The sequence below is a fragment of the Hakea prostrata genome, chromosome 2 (assembly GCF_041222555.1).
Source record: "Hakea prostrata isolate BN-2017 chromosome 2, UWA_Hpros_2, whole genome shotgun sequence".
NCBI classification, from domain to species: Eukaryota; Viridiplantae; Streptophyta; class Magnoliopsida; order Proteales; family Proteaceae; genus Hakea; species Hakea prostrata.
The window spans coordinates 10,195,072-10,215,747 of NC_142601.1; the positions used below are offsets into that span (position 1 = coordinate 10,195,072).

The 20,676-nt window shown below is 39.4% G+C and overlaps 1 protein-coding gene across 1 annotated transcript in view; it reads left to right on the forward strand.

Annotated features, from left to right (window-relative positions):
* LOC149023679 (uncharacterized) overlaps positions 1 to 15,961 on the forward strand; it is a 32,163-nt gene extending 16,202 nt beyond the window's left edge. Inside the window, exons 10-18 of the mRNA XM_089144204.1 lie at positions 2,370 to 2,580; positions 10,180 to 10,237; positions 10,518 to 10,574; positions 10,689 to 10,931; positions 11,161 to 11,225; positions 13,538 to 13,594; positions 13,708 to 13,801; positions 14,994 to 15,134; positions 15,226 to 15,961. Of these exons, the coding sequence (XP_089000330.1) occupies positions 2,370 to 2,580; positions 10,180 to 10,237; positions 10,518 to 10,574; positions 10,689 to 10,931; positions 11,161 to 11,225; positions 13,538 to 13,594; positions 13,708 to 13,801; positions 14,994 to 15,134; positions 15,226 to 15,336 (1,037 nt within the window). The 3' untranslated portion in view covers positions 15,337 to 15,961. The remainder of the gene's footprint in view (positions 1 to 2,369; positions 2,581 to 10,179; positions 10,238 to 10,517; positions 10,575 to 10,688; positions 10,932 to 11,160; positions 11,226 to 13,537; positions 13,595 to 13,707; positions 13,802 to 14,993; positions 15,135 to 15,225) is intronic.
* The last annotated feature ends 4,715 nt before the right edge of the window (positions 15,962 to 20,676 follow it).

Genomic DNA, 20,676 nt, shown 5'->3' on the forward strand with positions numbered 1-20,676 from the left:
CCCAACTGGGCTCCAATCCAGCAATGTACTCATTTAAGTCTTGTTTATACTTAGGCAAATACACATTATATATCTCATGTGTGGTGGGCCCATGTACACCACTCCTAGGCCAAGCCATGACTATCTCCTCAGTTATATTCGTGTAGTAGGGCCCTTAGGCTGTATGTGCTGGAATACTATAGTATATAGCCCATTTGGAGAAAGCCATCCCCACTTTCTCCTTCACACTCCCCCAAAAGTGCTTCAACTTCTTTTGCTTTTGCTGTAGCCTCCTAAATAGGGCCAGATCATTATGAAGAATTTCAAGATCTAGATTTGTAGCATACTAGCATGTGCTGATGAAGCTCAGGCCTGTGAGATAAGAATCTCCTCACTCATACTTTGACTCCTCCTCATAGGGACTTGGAAGCTGCGTGTGCCTCCTATACTTACTGGCTCTCTAGAGGACCCACAACCCATGACCCTCTACTGCTGCCTTATCTCATGAATCCTTGCCTCCTCCATACTCATTATCATCGCTTTCCTCATTTGTGTGGAATCTGAGTCAAGCTCACATCCATACTCTTCTGACTCCTCTTAATCAAAATCTTGCTCTCCTAGCTCTAGATGGTCATCTAGGCATGCATCCTCGAACTCCTCCCTTTGTATTTTCTTCCCTTTCCTCTTTTGCTCTCCCCCAGCCAAGTATTAGGCTAGTGTCTTGTTGATCTCTAAGGCCACCTTTTTGCATCCTGTTACATCCCTACTCCCCCCCCCCCCCCCCAACTAAATACACCTTCAATGTTGACCCCAAAAAAAAAAATACACCTTCAATCTAGTGGCCCACCTCTTTCTATCTGTTTCTTGCAATAATTGCACTCACCCTTCTTCTTATTGGCTGTCACTGGCCTCCAGTGTTGCGAGGCTATGTCTAACATCTTTCAAAGAGAGTGCTTGATACAATAAATACACATTAAGTATCTTAAAAAGCATTGTAATAAGTTCAAAAAATTACATACTTGCTTCTATAAATAATCTCCTATTTATAAATAGATAACAGAAATTAATTAGTACTTTTTTAATATTTAAATGAATTTTGAAAATATTTTAATATCTCTTAAACAATTAAAATTAATAATTAACAACAAAAAATCTGATTCAACACCATCACTGCATAGATCAAGTGATGGTGTCTCACATTCATCAATTTGAAACTCATACATGAGTGTATACATGTATTTTAACAAGTGAGAATTTAATAAGTTCCACTTGAAAAGGTTAACTTTTATAACTGAAAATGTACAATTTCGGCCAGTACCGAAATTTCGTGTCATATTGACTGAAATTTTGGTAAGTTTACACAAACCTTTTAAACCTTTTTACTTGACGAAATTCTTGCAGTTTTATCTCATTTTCTGAAAATGCAAACATTTGGACTGTTTCGGTCGAAATTTATTCCATGGAGAGAGGACAGCCATGCATGTCGGTCCAATCCCAATTCAGTTTTCTATTCATAAATCATCTGCAGCAATAAAATTTTTGTAGTATATTGTTGAACTGTCAAAAAACAGAATACAATTATTTCTATTAGACTTGATTTTAGATTTTGAATATGATATTCAGACATTGACAAGACAAGGATGCAAGAAAACATGATGCCAGGTTCCAATAGTTTCCAGAACTGCTTAAGCTCTGTTGAGGACCAACAGTACCTGTTGACGGCAAATATCGAACCAACTTGAAATTCTATAAAATTAATTGGCGCCCAAAATTAACCTAAAGACTTGCAGACTATTTGTTTGTTAGAGAAGAAGGGGCTGGAAAGTAGGACCCACCGGTAGTGGGGTGGGGGAATAGGAAAGGAAAGGGTTTGTGGAAAGGTTGAAAATGTGGGTCCCATGATAAATAAAATAATGTTTATTTATTTATTTATTTATTTCCCTCCCTTTTTCACAAAGTCTCAGCTAAAAATGTAGGACTTTTAAAAGAGATGCAGTGGGAAAAGTTGTTTTGCCACATAAGCAGACAATTACCTTAAATTATGCAGAGTTGTCTCTCCATTATCCCACCCGTTCTTAACAAACAAATCCAAAATTTTGGTATTTAGTGGAAAAGGTTACTTTTTCCGACCCCTTTTTTCCCACTCCACTTTATTCCATCAAACAAATCCACTGTTGTTGGCGCTTCTTGTGTCTGAAAAATGGTCCTGTGGCTTCTGCTGTAGGCCTGGTTATCGTTGTAGGATCACTTGTATCCAGCCAAGCTATTGCTGGACTACATTACCGGCTGTTATGAATGATGTTCTTTTTACCTGTCACTATACAGATTCTTGCAGATGTGTTTTTTTCAATATTGGATTTGATGTTTTTCCCTGAATTGGCGTTTTGCAGATTGTGTGTCTCTATCAAACATCCCTAATGGTGATTGGTACTGTAGATATTGCCAAAATATGTTCCAAAGAGAAAAATTTGGTGAGCATAATGTCAATGCTAAGGCCGCTGGAAGGGTTTCTGGATGTGATCCTATTGAAGAAATATCCCAGAGATGCATAAGAATTGTCAAAAACTCAGTAGTTGAAGTTGGTGGATGTGCCTTATGCAGGTAAGCCAAACTAAGTCTGTTATGAACAACAATTTTTTATGTGGTCTTTTATAAGGTCAGAAAATTTAATATTCTAGCCAAAATTGATAATGGTTCTAGCTAGTGTAGTTAAATAACTCCCCAGACTTTGGCCACAAAAAAGTTTGATGCAGATCTCACACACATACAGAGAAAAGAAATGGGCTAATTTTCTTTGAAATCAACCTTGGGTTGATAGATATGGTTCTTCGGCTTTTGTTCAATCAGTTTTATGTGGCTGTGCACCTGTTCGATGGTCCTAAAGTTAGGTGCCTAGGCTAAGTGCAAAAATAATTTAATTATTTGCTTTAATTATGTAAATTATGCCTAACTTAAGTTATAAACATCCAAGTTTTTTTAATTAGATGTCGGTTAGCTTCTGTCTAGGTTTTGGGACCCCCCCCCCCACAAAAAAAGAGAGTTTCTGAGTGCTAATTTCAGTAGGACTTCTTTATGGAAGGCTATAAATAGCCCCCTGTCTGCTAGAATGGAAACAGGTCAGATTATTAAAAAAGTTATCCTCAGTTTTCGAGTCCTGTTAGGGATTGTTGCTGTTCAATTTGGAAGGTCCAACATTGAAAAACATTTAAGGTCCATGGTGAAGTCAAGCCTAGAATCTTGCTATGGTTGAATTGACAGCCTTCAAACTCCATCTTGATTCAATCCATAGTTTTACAAGGTTCTGCCATTCAGGTATCTAATAGTCTGTACTCCAGTCCCCTTCCTTATCACCCTTTTTGCTATTTCTTTGGTTATTTCCTTGAATTTTTGGATTTTCCAAGACACCCTAATTTGAAGGTCACATCTACACCAGTCTGACTATTGGAATTGATTCAAACTTGGAGGAACCTTCCTTCCTATAGTCTAATTCCCTCTCCATCCAAATCCTATCCTCTAGCAATCAGAGACCTACTATGATTTAAACTCCTACCAAATTTAGAGTTCTCAAACCAGTCATTAGATTTAGCCAAATGTCACTCCATATCATTCTTAGGACCTACATATCAGTCCCTTAAAGTTATATTAAAACCAAAGCATTGGAATTACCCAAAAATATCCGTTTACAACAGAGTTCAGAAATCTGATTTAGGGCTGACTTCATTGAAGATCTTGTAGTGGGCTGCCTTGTAGGGACACCCTAGTTGAGGCTGCATCAAAATCACCACTTAAAGAAGATATTGCGGTAGATGTTTCTTATGCTGTAAAGCTTTCAGGGAAACTAGCTTCATTGCTGTAATGACCCATTTTCCACTCCGTGTGACCATCAAGTGTGTGCCTGTGTACTCTATCCAAAGAATTGGTCTTCATTAATGGACATCATATTCTCAATGATCAGAATGTGAATACCCTTCATGTGGGATAGTTTTGACCAGCTGGTCTGAATGATGAAAATGTCCAGACTGTCAAAAGTGGGAAGACTGACTGAGTTGCCATTGGGTCATAATCTTTTTTTTTTTTGGGGGGGGGGGGGGATGCTAAGACATCCTGCTGTGGAGATTCAAAAGAATTTGTCAGCATCATGTACTGAAACCTTGCTTATCACAACTAATTGTTTTTTGCACAGCTCATCACATTTTTTGTGTTTTATCCCAAAGCTTATGCTGACTTCAGTTACCTGTTTGGATTAGACTGATCTGATTGTTTGATGTGAATGTTGGAGCATTTGATGGTTAACTGTGCAGCCAAATCCTCCTGATGTCTAGTGACTCTGGTCTAATTTTAAAACATTGACTTAAATCTGGCTTGTATGCCTGAAGGGTGGTAGATAATACAGCTTGAGTAGTTGTGGCTGGCTTTGTTAGATGTAGAAATAAGAATGACTCGTGTGACTCTCAAAGAGAGTACAACACATATATATATCAAGAGTATAAAGTGCAATATACGATACAGTATATGTGTAGAATACACAACTAATACACAGTATAATACTAGTCTCTAACACCCTCCCGCAAAGTCAAGGGGCCAGAATGAAGCTTGATTTTGGATCTTAAAAGTTGAAAGCGAGAGGAGGAGAGTCCTTTGGTGAGAATATCCGCCAACTGATCTCCCTTGGCAACCTTGTCTCTAACAAAATGAAAATCCACCTCAATATGCTTGGTACGAGCGTGAAACACAGATTGGCCAGATAAATAGGTAGCACCAATATTATCACACCATAACACAGGTGGAGAAGACTGAGGAATACTCAACTCAGTAAGTAATGACTGAATCCAAGTGAGTTCAGTAGTAGCCAAAGCCAAGGCACGATACTCACTTTCAGTGCTAGATCTTGCCACGTAGCCCTGCTTGCGCGACTGCCAAGAAACCAGGTTATTGCCAAAGAAAATAAGAAACCCTCCTTGAGACTTCCTATCATCAGGACAGCCTGCCCAGTCAGCATCAGAAAAAGCTGCCAAAGAATTGACTGTAGAAGGCGTAATGTGGAGACCATACAAGATAGTGCCTTTGAGATATCGTAATAACCGCTTCAAAGCCACCCAATGATCCTCAGTGGGAGAAGCAAGAAACTGACAAAGCTTATTGACAGTGAAGGCAATCTCTGGACGAGTCATAGTGACATACTGAAGAGCACCAACCAAACTACGATACAAAGTTGGGTCAGAAAGACATTTCCCTCCCGTACTAGATAAGTGGTGAGAGGGGACAATTGGAGTAATAATAGGTTTTGCATCAGATAAACCAGCCCGTTGGAGAAGCCCACAAATGTAACGTTGCTGAGATAACAAACCCGTAGAAAGAGGGATAAGCTCAACCCCTAAGAAGAAACGTGCAGGACCAAGATCCTTTAGAGCAAATTCCATGCTAAGAGAGTGGATAAGATCATCTATGGCAACAACAGATGGCCCAGTAATCAAGATGTCATCAACATAAATCAGCATATAGAGAGGCCCATGAGAACGATGACAGTAAAATAACGAAGAATCAGTCTTAGACCCCTGAAAACCAAGGGTTAGTAAGAACGAGCTGAGACGCTGAAACCATGCTCGGGGAGCTTGCTTAAGGCCATAAAGAGACCGTTGAAGCTTACAAACATGTGTGGGAAAACGAGAATCAACATAGCCAGGAGGTTGATGCATATAAATGTCTTCAGATAAATGACCATGAAGAAAAGCATTATTGACATCAAGCTGGCGAATAGGCCAAGTGAAGGACATCGCCAAAGTTAACAAAATGCTGATTGTAGTAGGTTTGACCACTGGACTAAAAGTCTTAGTATAATCCAGGCCATACTCCTATGTGTAGCCCTTAGCTACTAACTGTGCCTTATAACGTTCAATGGACCCATCGAAGCGGCGCTTAATATGGAATAGCCATTTGCAACCTATAAGTTGACGATCCGCAGGAAGTGATGTCAAAGTCCAAGTCTGATTAGACATGAGAGCATTAAATTCGTTATCCATTGCTTTGCGCCAAACCTCATGCTTGGATGCGTGAGAGTAACATGTGGGCTCAATATCAGTAGTGACTGATGCAACTAAAGCATGAGGCAGAGAGTGGCGTGTCGTATGAAAACTCTTTGGGACACGTGGTATGCGAGTCCCATCTTGGGATCGAGTGACCATGGAGTGAGACCGAAGAGGTGCATGAGGTAGAAGACAAACTTCATTGAGAAGGGTAGATGAAGGCCCACTACTATGATCATTAACCAAAGAAGGTTGACTAGGAAGACAAAGCCCATGACCAACAGTAACAGTGTTAGACCCATGATCATAAACATCAACAACATCTTTATTAGGCCCATGACCAATAGCAGCATTATTAGGAGGCCCATGACCAACAACAGCATTAGGAGGCCCAGTAGCAACATCAACATTATTAGGACCATGAGCAACAACAACATTGTGAGGACCATTAGCAACATCAGCATTAGTAGGCCCATGTTCATGTAAGGTCAGAAATCACATAGCAGAGAAGAGGTAGGGATCTACAAGCATCCTCAGCAGAATCAATGTGTTGCATACTAGAAGCAGAAGTATTAAACCCATTAGTGCAAAGTCCAATAGTCCTTTTAGGTACATGCCCAACAGACTCAACACGAGTACTGTGATTTTTAGTATTATTACAAAAATCAGCAACTATAGGCAAAACAGAATTTGTAGAAAGACTAGATGGACCAGAAGTAGCAGCTCCTTGACCAACCCCAGGCAATGTACATGGCACCCGAATTGTTGTAGAAAAGAGATCTGAAGGTTCACCAGAGGCCAGAGCTGTAGTAAAAGACCTGTCCTTATACGGAAACAAAAACTCATCAAAAATCACATGTCTAGATATGATAACCCTTCCATTGACAGGATTAAAGCACTTGTAACCATGATGATGAGGACTGTAACCAACAAAAATATAAGCTGCAGATCTGTAAGCCATCTTATGAGCATTATAAGGTCGAAGAAATGGGTAACAACAGCACCCAAAAACCTTCAAAAATGTATAGTCTGGCCAACGCCCAAAAAGCTTATGATAGGGGGAATCAAACTGTATAGCTGAAGAGGGAAATCTGTTCATAATGTAGACAGCAGCATAAAAGGCTTCACACCAAAAAGAAAACGGAAGACCAGACTCAGCAAGAAGAGAAAGTCCAATTTCTACAATTTGCCTATGTCGCCGTTCAACCACTCCATTTTGCTCGGAGGTATGCGGGCAAGAAAGTCTATGAGATATCCCACAAGAGGTCAAAAGTTTGGAGAAACTCCTAAATTCACCACCCCAATCAGATTGAAAACATTTGATGGTAGAATTAAATTGATTCTCCACAAGGTTTTTAAAAACCTGAAAAACCTTAATAGCATCTGATTTATGTGCTAAAATATATAACCATGTGTATCTGGAGAAAGCATCAACAAAAGAGATGTAGTAACGATGACCTTCCTTAGAGACCGCATCAGACGGACCCCACAAATCAGAATATATAAGCTGGAGAGGAGCAGTTGCAGTAGAAATGCAGGATACAAATGGCAATTTATGAGACTTGGCAAGTTGACATGCAGAACAAACACCAACAAATTTAGAGCTACCACAAGGTAAATGAAACTGAGAAACCACTCTAGAAACCACAGCAGGTGCAGCATGGCCAAGTCTAAGATGCCAAACATTAGAAGACTGTCTAACAGCAGATAAAGCGATACCTGGAGGAGACGAACACCCCACAGAATCAAGCCGATACACACCGCCTTCAAGAGGGCCTTGGAGAAGAATACGGCCCGAGCACAGATCCTTTACATAGAAGCAATCAGAGTAGAATTCAAAACAAACATTGTTATCATCACAAAATTTGCTTATAGACATCAAATTAGAAGATGCAGTTGGCACATGTAAGACATCTGGCATGTTGAATACCGAATGATTAACAGAAAAATCAGAACGACCTATATGTTGAATTTTCAAACCTGAACCATCCCCTATCATCACCGAATCTGTTCCAGAATACTCAACAGGGGTAGTTATGTGTCGCAGATTAGGGGTGAGATGATGAGACGCTCCAGTATCAGGAAGCCATTGAACACTCTGAGAGGTAGCAGAAGTGGCAATATGAGCCTGAGGAGAGTCATTAGGCTGAGACCGGTGATAGCAGAATCGAGGAACATGGCCATAGCGATCACAAATATTACAGTAAAGAGTGCGACCCCCTCTGCCAGAACTGCGACCATTAAACCGACCACCAAAGCCCCGACCACGAGCAGTGTAAGACCTGTTTGAGAAATTCTGTCTAAAATTCCTCGGAGTAGCAGAAGAAGCAGACCGTTGATGCTCAGAATTAACAGAGGTGTGAGCCAAATTAGCAGTAACAGTATTGGTAATATCTTGAAAAGCTGTAGTAGATCTTATTTCTTCACAAAGAAGAAGACCCTGAAGATCAGCAAGCTTGATAGGAGTCTCACGTGTAGTAACAGCAGTCACAAAAGCTTGAAACTCAGGTCCAAGACCTCCCAAAATGAAAAGAACAAGTTCAGGTTCTGAAACAGGTTGAGAGGCAAGAGCCAAAGAATCTGTAAGTTGTTTGACCCGTAGAAGATAAGCTGAAATTGAGTCAGAGCCTTTTCGCAAGCTGTGAAGCTGCATCCTGAGCTGCATAATACGAGCTTGAGAAGAGGATGCATAAGTCGAAGCGAGAGAAGACCAAACACCATGAGAAGTAGAGATATTAACAACCTGGGAGTGTACAAACTTTGTTAAAGAAGCCAAGATCCAAGATAACAACATTTGATCATGCTTATGCCAAGTAAAATAGGTAGGATTAGGGGTTGGTGGTGTAGTCTCAGAAGCAAGAAAAGGGGAGGGGCAAGGATTGGTGCCATCAACAAATCCCATCAACCTGTAGTGCGAAGAACAAGAATGAATTGCGATCTCCAAACCAAGTAATTGGTGGAATTCAATTTAATAGGGAGATAGTGATGAGCATGAGACACCGAAAAAGAAGAGGTAGCATCAGACAATGAAGGATCAACAGATTTGGAGGAAGAAGAAGCCATCTCAGAAGCCATTAGATGAAAATCAATCAAGAAAGAACCACTTGTAGAATGGGAAAAATAAGAAGCTGCAGATCAAGAACCGATTGCAAAAATTTAACCAAATGAATGATCAAAGAAACACAACAATTCGGAGATGCAAGAACAGATCTGAAAACCTCAGTTCGAAAAACAGAGTTGAAATTCAGCAGATCTGAAAATCAACAGAAGATTTGAAAAACCAAACAAAGGAGAAATGCAGAAAGATCAGAAAAACACAACTCCAAAAACAGATTAAAAAATTGCAGCAGATCTGAAAAACAGCAGAAGATCTGCAACTCCAAAAACGCAGAAAGAAAGAGCAGCTCAAAAAACAGAAGAAGAAGCTCTTCAAAACCAGAGACGCAGAAAATAAAGATCAGCAAGAGATTTTCCAGATCTTCTTCACAAGCAGAATCAGCACAGATCAGAATCTGCACAGACGAAGAACACAAAAAGCCTGAGCAGAATCTCCACAGACAAAGAACTCGAACATCTGAGAAGAATCGTTGGAGAAAAAGAGATCAAGAACCGCCAGAGAGGTCTAGAATCCAAGATCGTAACACTCGCTCTGAGATACCATGTTAGATGTAGAAATAAGAATGACTCGTGTGACTCTCAAAGAGAGTACAACACATATATATATCAAGAGTATAAAGTACAATATACGATACAGTATATGTGTAGAATACACAACTAATACACAGTATAATACTAGTCTCTAACAGGCTTAGTTATTGAGGCTTTTGCTTTGGCTTCTGTTTGGAAAGGTTCTGTGGTCGAGTCCTTGTAACATGGAATAGTCTCCTTATCGAAGCAAAAATGCTTCCGTCTTGAGTCACAGGTCCACAAGAATTTATGGCACTCCTTTTGAGACAAATGTCTCATCTAAAGATATTGGATCCACCATCAATCATCTGTGATAATTCATTTATTACCATGTAAAATTGTTCTTGATTATGTGTCAGTGAACAGTAGTTTTTAATTAATTTATTTATTTGTTTTACTATTTTTGAATTTTTTTGGGCTTATTATTATTATTATTATTATTATTATTATTATTATTTATTTTTTGGTAATTCAATGTTGTGATTTGCAGAGGCCATGGGTTTAGCAAATCAGGATTTGGTCCACGGACTGTTCTACTATGTGATCAGGTATGTGTTTTCTGTTCTCTAAATTTTATTGGCAACTTTGATCTAAGTTTTAAAGTTCTCATGATCTGGTTTTGTTCCAGTTTTATATATTGTCAATAATGGGTATTTTAATCAATTATGTAAACTTGTGAGTGCGTTTAATTACTTAGGATTTTTGTTTCATTTTGTAATGTGTATATATAGTGGCTTGTGTACTGGTTTGCCTCTTTTCTTCCTCCAAGACCTCGCTTATTCACTTCTCTTCATTTTCACTAACATTGGTGTATATTTATATTTGCAGTGTGAGAAGGAATTCCATGTTGGCTGTTTAAGGGATCACAAAATGGCAGATTTAAGGGTTGGCTTATAAATTATCTGTTATCTTTTTGGATGGACTGTTTGTCATTCTTCTCTGCTGTGTTTCTGCCACTTCTTTCCCTGGATTGAAGTTTTTATATACTGTATATTACAGGAATTACCCCGGGGGAAGTGGTTTTGCTGTTCAGATTGCCATAGGATTCATGCTGTCTTGCAAAAGTTACTCAATCGTGGAGCAGAGAAGATGCCAGAGTCTCTTTCTAACATTATAAAGAAGAAGCATGAGGAAAATTGTCCAGATGGCAGTGATCTTGATATCAGATGGAGGCTTCTCAGTGGGAAGATTGCTTCTCCTGAAATTAAACAGTTGCTTTCGAAGGCTGTGGCTATCTTTGGTGTAAGTAGTTGTGACATTCAAGTATCAAGATATTTTGGTTCCCCTCATTGGCTGGTCTAGTTCAACCTTTAGAGAGTGATTGTAGGTTATCTCTGTTGACTACATTTAGCTAAAGTTTATGTTTGCTCTTTTTTGGCTTAATTTTGGTTCTTATTCCTCGAGTTCTGCCAGCAATATACTATTACTGCACCTGCTGATGATCTGTCCTTTTTTCTTCTCTTTTTCCTAGGACCGGTTTGATCCTATTTTTGACTCAACAACAGGTCGTGATCTGATACCATCAATGGTCTATGGGTGAGCAGAAACGCTGATCTCTTATTGTTTCTCTTGTTAAATACCTCTCCTTATGCTTGGTCTCTGTTCTTTGTTATTTCATCGAGTTTTTTACTAGTGGCCACCTTAAGTGGCGGTGAAACTCTAGTCTCCCCCCTTAAGTACAGGTGACCCACTTTCAACAAAACCCAATATTACTCATTAACCACTGTTCTGTTAATTTGAAATTGAAATGACCATTTTGTCCAAAGGGAGTGTTATGACTAAATTACCCTCCCATACTTAACTCGTAGGTACCCATCTTCTACCTACACCTTGCCTGCTGGAAAACACCTGCCACCGTCGGCCGCCTGCCGGAAATCTCTCTCCCCAGAAACCACCGCCCCACTGGTTGATGCATTTGTAGTAGTTACTGCATTTTCTAGCACAGCTGATGGATGGTTGTCTGGTGAACCAGTGGTGATGATCACCAAGGCAGTACTTTGAACAGGAATTAATCCATTTCCACCATTTCCTGCTGGAAGCCAAATCCGATCCTATGGGTCATCTTGGTACCTGTGAAAACCATTAATGGAGATGTTCTAGCTTACAATTAGATTAAAGGACTACAAGGGTTATGTTCTGAATTGCAGCATTAAGGCTTATTTACTTGAGGCATTCCTTCTACATATTATCAGGCCCTTGAATCAAACCGTCGAAGGAAATGGATTTCCTGCCAAACAAACCCACTAGATTCTGTTCGATGAATGACATGAATACCAACAACGAAAACAAATTTGGTGTGGTTTTTTCTTGATCATAGACCCATTCAGTCTCTTCACCCTCTAATTGTGTGTTCCTTTTTCCTATTTTTCTCTTTTAATGTAAATATGAGGTCTGCAATGGGTTTATAATGGAAATGGATAAGAATTTCTGAACAAAAATTGCAAAGCAGCAGAAACCTTATTGCAAATCATACCTTTTGCTGCTCATAAACGATAGAAATAGTTAGAAATTGACCAGCCATAGAGGGTTTCCCTCTATGCAGTGCTTCGAACGCTGAAACCCTCTTCTGCTTGTCGATTTTTTTTCCAATCGTTCCCTCTTCTTCACCTTATTTTCAGTCGTAATTAATCCAGTATATTATGTTCTGCACCAGACGCAGCTCTTATGGCATGGGGGAAGGTGGGGGCAGAACATTAATGGGTTGATTTCTGGCGGCTCTTCAAATTCTGGCAGCTTTTCAAATTCTGATTTGCAGCATTAATGGGTTGATTTTCAGTGTAGGCAAGGACATGTGCTGGTGGGTGATTTCTGGCAGGGGAAGAGGGGAAGGTGGGGGCAGAGGTTGCCAGCAGGGGTGGCTGTGGTGGTTTCTGGCGGTGTTGGGCAGTTTCCAGCAAGGTGTAGGAAGAAGACTTGTGAAGGGATTTCACCCACCTGAGGGTTGGTAGAGGAGGGACTATGAGTGAGTGATGGGGGCATTATGGTCATTACACCTCATTAAGGGCAAAATTGTCATTGAATTTTCAAAATTTGAAATCACTGACGGAATCAGGGTGACCCACTAACAGTCGGTACGAGTGGGTCACCAGTAAGTTTTCCCCCATAAGAGGGGAGACCAGAGTTTCACCCCCACTTAAGGTGGCCATGGTAAAAATATTCTATATTATATTACTTAGATTTTGTTAAGATATATGACATTTATGCAACATTGAGGTGGGCTGCTGTATGTGTTGTTGGTTTTCTGTTTCTTTTTAGTTATTATAGTCTTTTTGTGCCATTTTCTCTTTCATGGGTTGGTCAGATGATTGATATTGTTGCATAGGGCACCGTTTGTTTGCTGAATTTGAAGTGGGGTCAGAAAGAAGGGGGTGGGAAAAAGTGAACTTTCCCTTGAAATCCCAAAGCATGAGTTGTTTGGTTCAATGAGGTGGCAAAGTTGGCAGACAAGTTCCTTAATTTAGGGAAGCTTGTCTGCTGATGTGGCATGTTACTTTTCCCACTCCATCCCTTTTCAAAGTCCCACGGAAAAGTGTGGGATACAATAAAAATGGGACCCACATTTGAAACTTTTCACAAAATCTTTCATTTTCTTTCCTATCCCCCTCCCTCTCACTACATATGAGTCCACACATGTTTATATTTGAGGCCTTCCTCAACCGGTAGGGTTACCATTTAATGCCTTTCTCCCCTGCTTTTTAGTCAGTCCCTGTTGAAAAGCTGGTTGATCCGTGATGCCTTAACATATACATTGGATTTTAATGTCATCTCGTAGATATGTGATATATCCTTTGTTTATTTTCTTTCGTATGGTGTGAAACTTATGTGTTCCTTTTTTCCCGTACCTACAGAAGGAATATCGGGGGCCAAGAATTTGGAGGGATGTATTGTGCAATATTAACCGTGAAGTAAGATTTGTATCTTTAACCCAACCTAAGCTTATTACTTCATGGCTGGAATGTATCTTGTACTCAACCTAAGCACTAACCACTCTTATACGGGCTTTGCTTCTGCTTTGCAGCTCGTCTATTGTATCAGCTGGAATTATTCGGATTTTCGGAACAGAAGTTGCAGAACTTCCTTTAGTTGCTACAAGTAGTGATAAACAAGGACAGGTGAGAGTGTTATGTGGTTCTTTTTTTCTTCTTTATTTTTTCTCCTATCTTAAGGTCTTTCTCCATGTTTTAAGCTTTTTATTGCGCTTTAGTGGGGATTGCTTCAAGGAGAAATCTATGGCATTTCATATTTCTGGTGTAACCTTTCTGAATCTACTTTTCTTTTTGTGCAAGCTCTGGTACAAAACTCACCGGAGGACTAGCAAATTGTCCTCCAAAAATGATACCTGTACTAGAGTGTGAGAGAGAGGCTTACAGAAAGCAGTGTTTACTCCTGGTACATGAAGCTCGGAAAAAGAAGGGTCACTTATAACTTCTTACTGGTTGCCTGCTAAACCAAAATTCCGTTGGCTCTGTCTGGTTTCAAAGGAAGTGAATTAAATGAAAATGGAAAATTCTGTAATCATCATCTAGCATATGGGTAGCTTAAAACTTCAAATCTTTCATGTTTTTTTTAGTAAATTTACTCTGCTACCAGTTTTCATGAATTTTAATTCTAAAATTAAAATTACTTCTGAAAGTAATAATGACCTAATATATTGTGAGTTTTGGTTAAGTTCTAAGATAATGACAAATAATTATCACTTTTTTTTATTTCTTTTTTAAACCAACTTTACTTCACTTGGCACTTGTTTTTCTTTCTTTTTTTCTGCTCGCTATGCAAAATGAAACAAGGCAGACAAAAATATTAAGTTCAGTGACCTATAATAATGTTTATTGACATAACATGAAAACGAGAAAAGAAATAGAAGATAAGGGTGCTGCAAAGTGCCTGACCACTATGTTATAGATGAAGTCTAAAAACTCGACCACAAAGAGGAATGAGTACAATAACCAGTTTAAGTTTTTATATTGCTTCTCTTCACATCCAATGCGACAGGGCCTTAGTTTAAATCTTGTTTTCCGTGATTATTTTGGGGTGTTTTTTTCTTACCCTTTCAAGTTATCATTTGTTGAGAATTTGTTTATATTTTTGAGTGGCAATTAGATAAACATGGGAGCATAAAATAGCCAACTAAGTTCTGCTTTTAAATGAATAATTTCTCTTCCAGAGCCAGTTAATCACTTGCACTGGAACATGAGATCTGTATACGTTAAGAACAAACAAAAGGCTTGTCCCAACTACTTAGAAGGTCCTGTTGGGTATTCTTCATTGTGAAAGCCTAATATTGAGGTGCTTCTCTTGGTGCAGGGCTACTTCCAGTCCTTGTTCTCTTGCATTGAAAGGCTTCTGGGTTTCTTAAATGTGAAGAACCTAGTGCTCCCAGCAGCTGATGAGGCTGAATCCATATGGACAAAAAAGTTTGGGTTCTTGAAGATACCTCCAGATGAGGTGAGTTGGTAGTCTTTATCTTTCCCTTTTTCTTTTTGTACAGGAAGTGGCTTGTTTAGTGGTGACTAATGTATTAATTTTTATGTTGCAGCTGAGTGAGCTACGGAGAGTGTGCCACCAGATGATGACCTTTCAGGGTACTTCAATGCTACAAAAACCAGTGCCGAAGTGTCGAGTTGTTAGTAAACCATCTGATAGCTGATGGTGAAGCCCCAGCAAGGAGCAAAGATGGGGAGGCTTTCTGTTCTTGGTCGTTACATTCAGCCCCATTCTCTTTAATTGTACAGGGGGCAGTCAGTCTATAATTTTTGTGTACATAGAAGAATGGGACTTGCTTCCCCAGGAATTTGTTTTGCCTTGCTGTTTTTTCTTGGTTAATTTTGATATAGAAGCAAAAGAAATGATGAGTGATCCAGTTGGTAGATGCTTAGGAGTTTGCTAGCAGTTGATTCTATAGTCTGAGAATTCAATATTTTTGAACTTGAGGCGTTGTGAACAGGGCCCGCATCCTTTTGTAAATGGTGGGAAATTTAGTTCCTGGTTTTATTTTTGGATGCTTTGGTGGACCAGTTGATTCTTTATTATTTATTTGTTCAGTGCTTTTCAAGCAATATTTATCTTTTGGCTATTTCTTTTGGGTCGTGAAATTATATGTGAAACTTGCAACTTGAAAATTTGTCATTTCATTTCAAACCTAACACCCTGGATGAATCTTGGTTCTGTTGTGGATAGAAAGGCATCATCTCTTTTTCCTGAATTGTTTCCGTCCCTTTGTGGCCTCAATGGCTCAAGGTGTACGAGTGCATAAGCTTCCATGAGTTGGAATAGTTCCCTTCACTTGAAGTTTTTTTTTTGAGAAAAGAAAACTACCATTAAATCAAGTTGTTGCAAATACATTCATCATGGTCCATAGTTGCCACATAAGATAATCCTACGTGTTGCCTAGTTAAGCTGAGAAGCCATAAGCTGAGAAGCCATAGTTTGGCATAGTTCCTGTTTAAATTACATACCTTTAGTTTAGTAGTTATAGGTAAAATTTGTGCTAAAATAGGGAATAAGGAAGGGGATAAATGTGGATCGATGTTCCCTTGTAACATTTGCTGCATTATGTCCTCCTCACACCACATTATGTCCTCATCACACCAGAGTTGCTGTATTTGGATTTTTTTTTCAGTTTTGCTGCCTGTGTTGCTTTCCAAATTGCTTGTAGTTGATCTTTCATTAGTTGTTCTTTGGGTGCTATTCCTTTTATGATTTCTTGAATCTTTCCTTCCCATAGCATTCCCACGCTCCACCTTCCGCCTGCTAGTCTATTAGATAAGCCTGCACACATGAGTATTGGTGAGTATCCAAAATTATATGATGTTCTGAAACACTTAAAAGAAGGAATTTGTTGTGTTTCTTCTTCATTATTAACTCTGGTTTGGGGATTAAGCTTTAAATCGCCAATCCATTTATTGATACTAGCTAGTACCTTTAGTGGATTTGGGTTGTTATTGTTGAATACTATAGAATTCCTTTCAATCCAAATGTAGTAGCAGGTAATACTAAAAATGGAAAAAAAACCAGATTTTTGTGTTTCTATCCATATCATTCCGGGTTAGAAAGGAGGTGCATAAGTTGATGAATGAAGTATTGTGTAAAAATTCTGTTCGTAGTCCCAAAGGTCCGGCTGCCCAAATTCTTTTTGTCCAACTACAGGATAAGAAGATATGCCACATGGTTTCTTCATTGGTGTTGCAGAATTCACATGTTGAATCTCCTCCTGTCCATTTGGATACTATTGCCTTTGTTGACAAATCATGCATTCACAACGTGTCAAATAAAATTCTTAAATTTTGGATGAATAGGTAACTTCCAAAAGAAATTCCACCATCTTGAGAGAGATGGTTGTGATTGATGGTTATTTTGTTTTGACAAGGCTTTCCCGGCTAGCTTAGCCGTGAATTCACCTGTTGTCGAAATTAAAGATAACCATGAATCCGGTGTTTGTGAGAGGTTGATGGATTGAATTGAGTGAAGTAGAGATGTTGGGATTGGGGGATTTGGGTTCAGATTGTGTGGCTCCCTTGTTCTTTGTAAAAGAGCGTTGCATACTTCCTGTACTGTGGCCTATTTTCTCCAGAGATCAAAATTTTGGTCGGTTATCATGTGGTCCGCCGAATTTTTGTTCCATGGATCCATCCAGAAGTATGTGTTCCTTCCATCTTCGACTTTCCTTAGCACCATCTTTTGCAGAATGGGTAGAATTGAGGTTATGCTATGCCAAATCCATGATCCTTTTTTCTTTTTCACCTTGGGGTCGAACAGTGTTGAATTTGCAAAGTACTTGGCTTTCATGATTTGTTCCCACAAAGAGTGTTGGTTGTTGAGGAGTCGCCATCCCTGTTTAAGAAGGAGAGCACAGTTGAATTGTTCCATTTTTTTGAAACCCAGTCCTCCTTGTTGTTTAGGTCTGCAATATTTATCCCAGGAGATAAGTGTTAATTGCTTTTTCTGGTTTGGCTTCCCCAACCAGAATCTCTGGCAAATCGCATCTACTTTCCTGCAAATATTCTTTGGGAAACGAAAGCATTGCATTAGATAAGTAGATTGAGATTGTAGGGAGGATTTCATCAGTACTTCTCTCCCTGCGTATGACAATGACGATGCTCTCCAGGTTGCCAGTTTGTTTCCCATCCTTGTTAGGAGAGAGTCGAAATTTTTTGCTTTCTTCCTGTCATGGAACAGTTGGGTTCCTAGGTACACTGCATCTTTCCTTATTTCCTTGATCCCTAGGATCTCGAGTACTGCCAGTTTCTTGGTTGGGTCCACATTCCTTGAGAAAAAGGCAGCACTTTTGTCGAGGTTAATAGTTTGTCCTGTGAGATCAGAGAAAAGATCAATTGCAGCTTTCAAAGCCAGCACATCTTCCTTTTCTACTCTGCAGAAGAGAAAAGTGTCATCTGCAAAAAAAAGGTGTAAGATTTCCGGTGCCGATCGTGAAATTTTAATGCCTTGGAACATGTTAAGGTTCCTGTATTCAGTTAGGAGTCTCGAGAGAATCTCCATAACTAGTAGGAAGAGATAGGGGCTCAGTGGACAACCTTGCCTTAGGCCTCTTGTGCCTGTGAACCACAAGTATGGGCTTCCGTTTAGTTTCACTGAGAAAGAAGTTGAGGAGATGAGGGCCTTGATTAGTGCACTCCAATGGTTGTCAAAGCCCCATAGGTGAAAGAGTTTAGTGATTATGCCCCATTCCACTCTATCATAAGCTTTAGACATATCTAACTTTAGAGCCACAAACCCTTTTTTTGCCTTGGTTTTGTTCATGAAACGAAAGATTTCATGGGCAATGATAATGTTATCATTGATTTGACGTTGTGGAACAAAGGCCCTTTGAGTCGATGAGATGAGATTTTGGAGATACGGTTTTAGTCTTTTAGCCATTATTTTTGCAATAACCTTATAGTTCACATTGCATAGGCTAATGGGTTTGAAGTCTGTAACTTCCTCAGGGTTGTCCTTTTTTGCGATGAAACATAGCAATGTGTGATTTGTTCCAAAAGGTAAGGAGAGATTTGTGAAGAACTTATGGACAAAGGAGAGTAGGTCATTGGAGATTAAATCCCAATTTTTTTGATAAAAGTGAGCATTGAAACCATCAAAACCCGGTGCTTTATGGGGTCCCAAAGAGAATAAAGCTTCCTTGATTTCCTCCATAGATGGCAAGAAGGAAATGTTCTGTGGGATTAGATTGGGATCAAGAGGAGGGAAAAGCCCTTCCACAAAGTCCGGGTCTAGGGGATTTGAGGTGGTGAAAAGATTTTCATGACATTTGCAGAGGCAGTTGCAATTTCCACAAAGTTCTTTAGGATCCTTCCTTCGGACTTGAGACTTGATATCTTTCGCTGATGACGATGTATTTTTGACGCCAAATGGTAGTACCGAGTATTCCTGTCCCCATCAGAGATGTATTTTTCTCTAGATTTCTGGAACCAGAATTGTTGTTCAACCCTCAAAGCCCATTGGATTGAGCATATTTTTTCCCCAATGAGATCAGCATCTGGGTTACTGGAAGTCTATAAGATGTCCACTTCAACAGACAGTTGGTTAAACAGGTAATCAATGTTCCCAAACGAGTCTCTACTCCATTTTTGAAGGAATCTGGAGAGATTGGCTAGTTTAATGTGAAGTTCTTGTTCATCATCCCTTGTCCAGGCAATTGTGAGGGACTCTGAGAAATTAGGATGTTGGTACCAAGCATCTTGGAAGTGGAATAATTTTTTCCCCATCATAGGATTACAATCGAGACTGAGAAGGAGGGGGTTGTGATCGGATACAAGCATTGGTAGGATTTTCAGAGTTGCATTGGGGTAGATAGAGATCCAATTTGGACACACAAACACATGATCAATCTTTTCCTTGACTAGCTGGGGTGGTTGTTGCATGTTAGACCATGTAAAAGGATTTCCTTTACCAATAATGGCCTGGAGAGAAAATCCAAAAATGATCTTGGACAGGTTGGGTAGGGAAGGGGATGGTTTGAAGCCTCCTCCTAATTTGTCTTCTTGTTTCAATACTTCATTAAAGTCTCCCACAATAAGGAAAGGTTGATGGAGGTTTTCAATGAAATTGAACAAAGCTTCCCAGAAAAATTTTCTATCAGCATAGGTGGGGGGGGGGGGGCATAAATGAAGATTGTAACCCAATGTGTTTCCTTACCTAAAATTTCAACAGCAATAAATGATTTTTGGATCTGAAGGGTTCGAGGTTTGAAGCTCAGGATTTTTCAGAATGCACAATCCCCCTCTAAGTCCTTTGTTTCCCCAACTGTTGGAGTGTGCAACAGGGACCAAATGGCGAAAGGTCTTCCTATTTTTATGGGAAAAAACATCATGGTCTTGACATTTGGTTTCACATAGAGAAATTAATTCCAGATTTCTTAAGTTTTTCTTTATGATCATGGAGAGACATTGTTTGGTAAATTTCCCATTTATTCCTCTAACATTCCAAGCAAGGATGCTCATGGTGAAGTAAACTGTAGTTTTTGAGAGGAGAGCCCAAGAACAAAATATGCTAACAATATGTACCAACAAATGGATCTTCTTCAGAAATCTAAACAAGATATAAAATTTAAAAGGAAAGGAGAGGGAGATTCTGTAACAGCAATAGGGAGTGACAAGCAAGACTAGAAAAAGGAAAAGGAAAAACAGAAGTAAGATTTCAACTCAGATTAAGGTAAGATAAGATTCATTCAAAAGAGATGGAGTAAACCTAAGATAATATCAAGATAAATCTAAACTTATGTCAATCATGATAACGATTCCAACGGATAAATTGGATATTGTTGAACCAGTAAAACAGAATACTAAAAACACAAATGAAATGAACGAGACAACTGTCGAAAAATTCGCTATAGAGATGGTAAGGGAGGACCTGGGGGGCTTCAATCTCTTGTTCCTGGTCATCATTCTGGATCTGAGTTAGATGTGCAGGTGCATGTTCAGGTTCAGTTTGGTTGGTGTTCATCCTTGACTGCATCAAGTTGTTTTGCAGGATG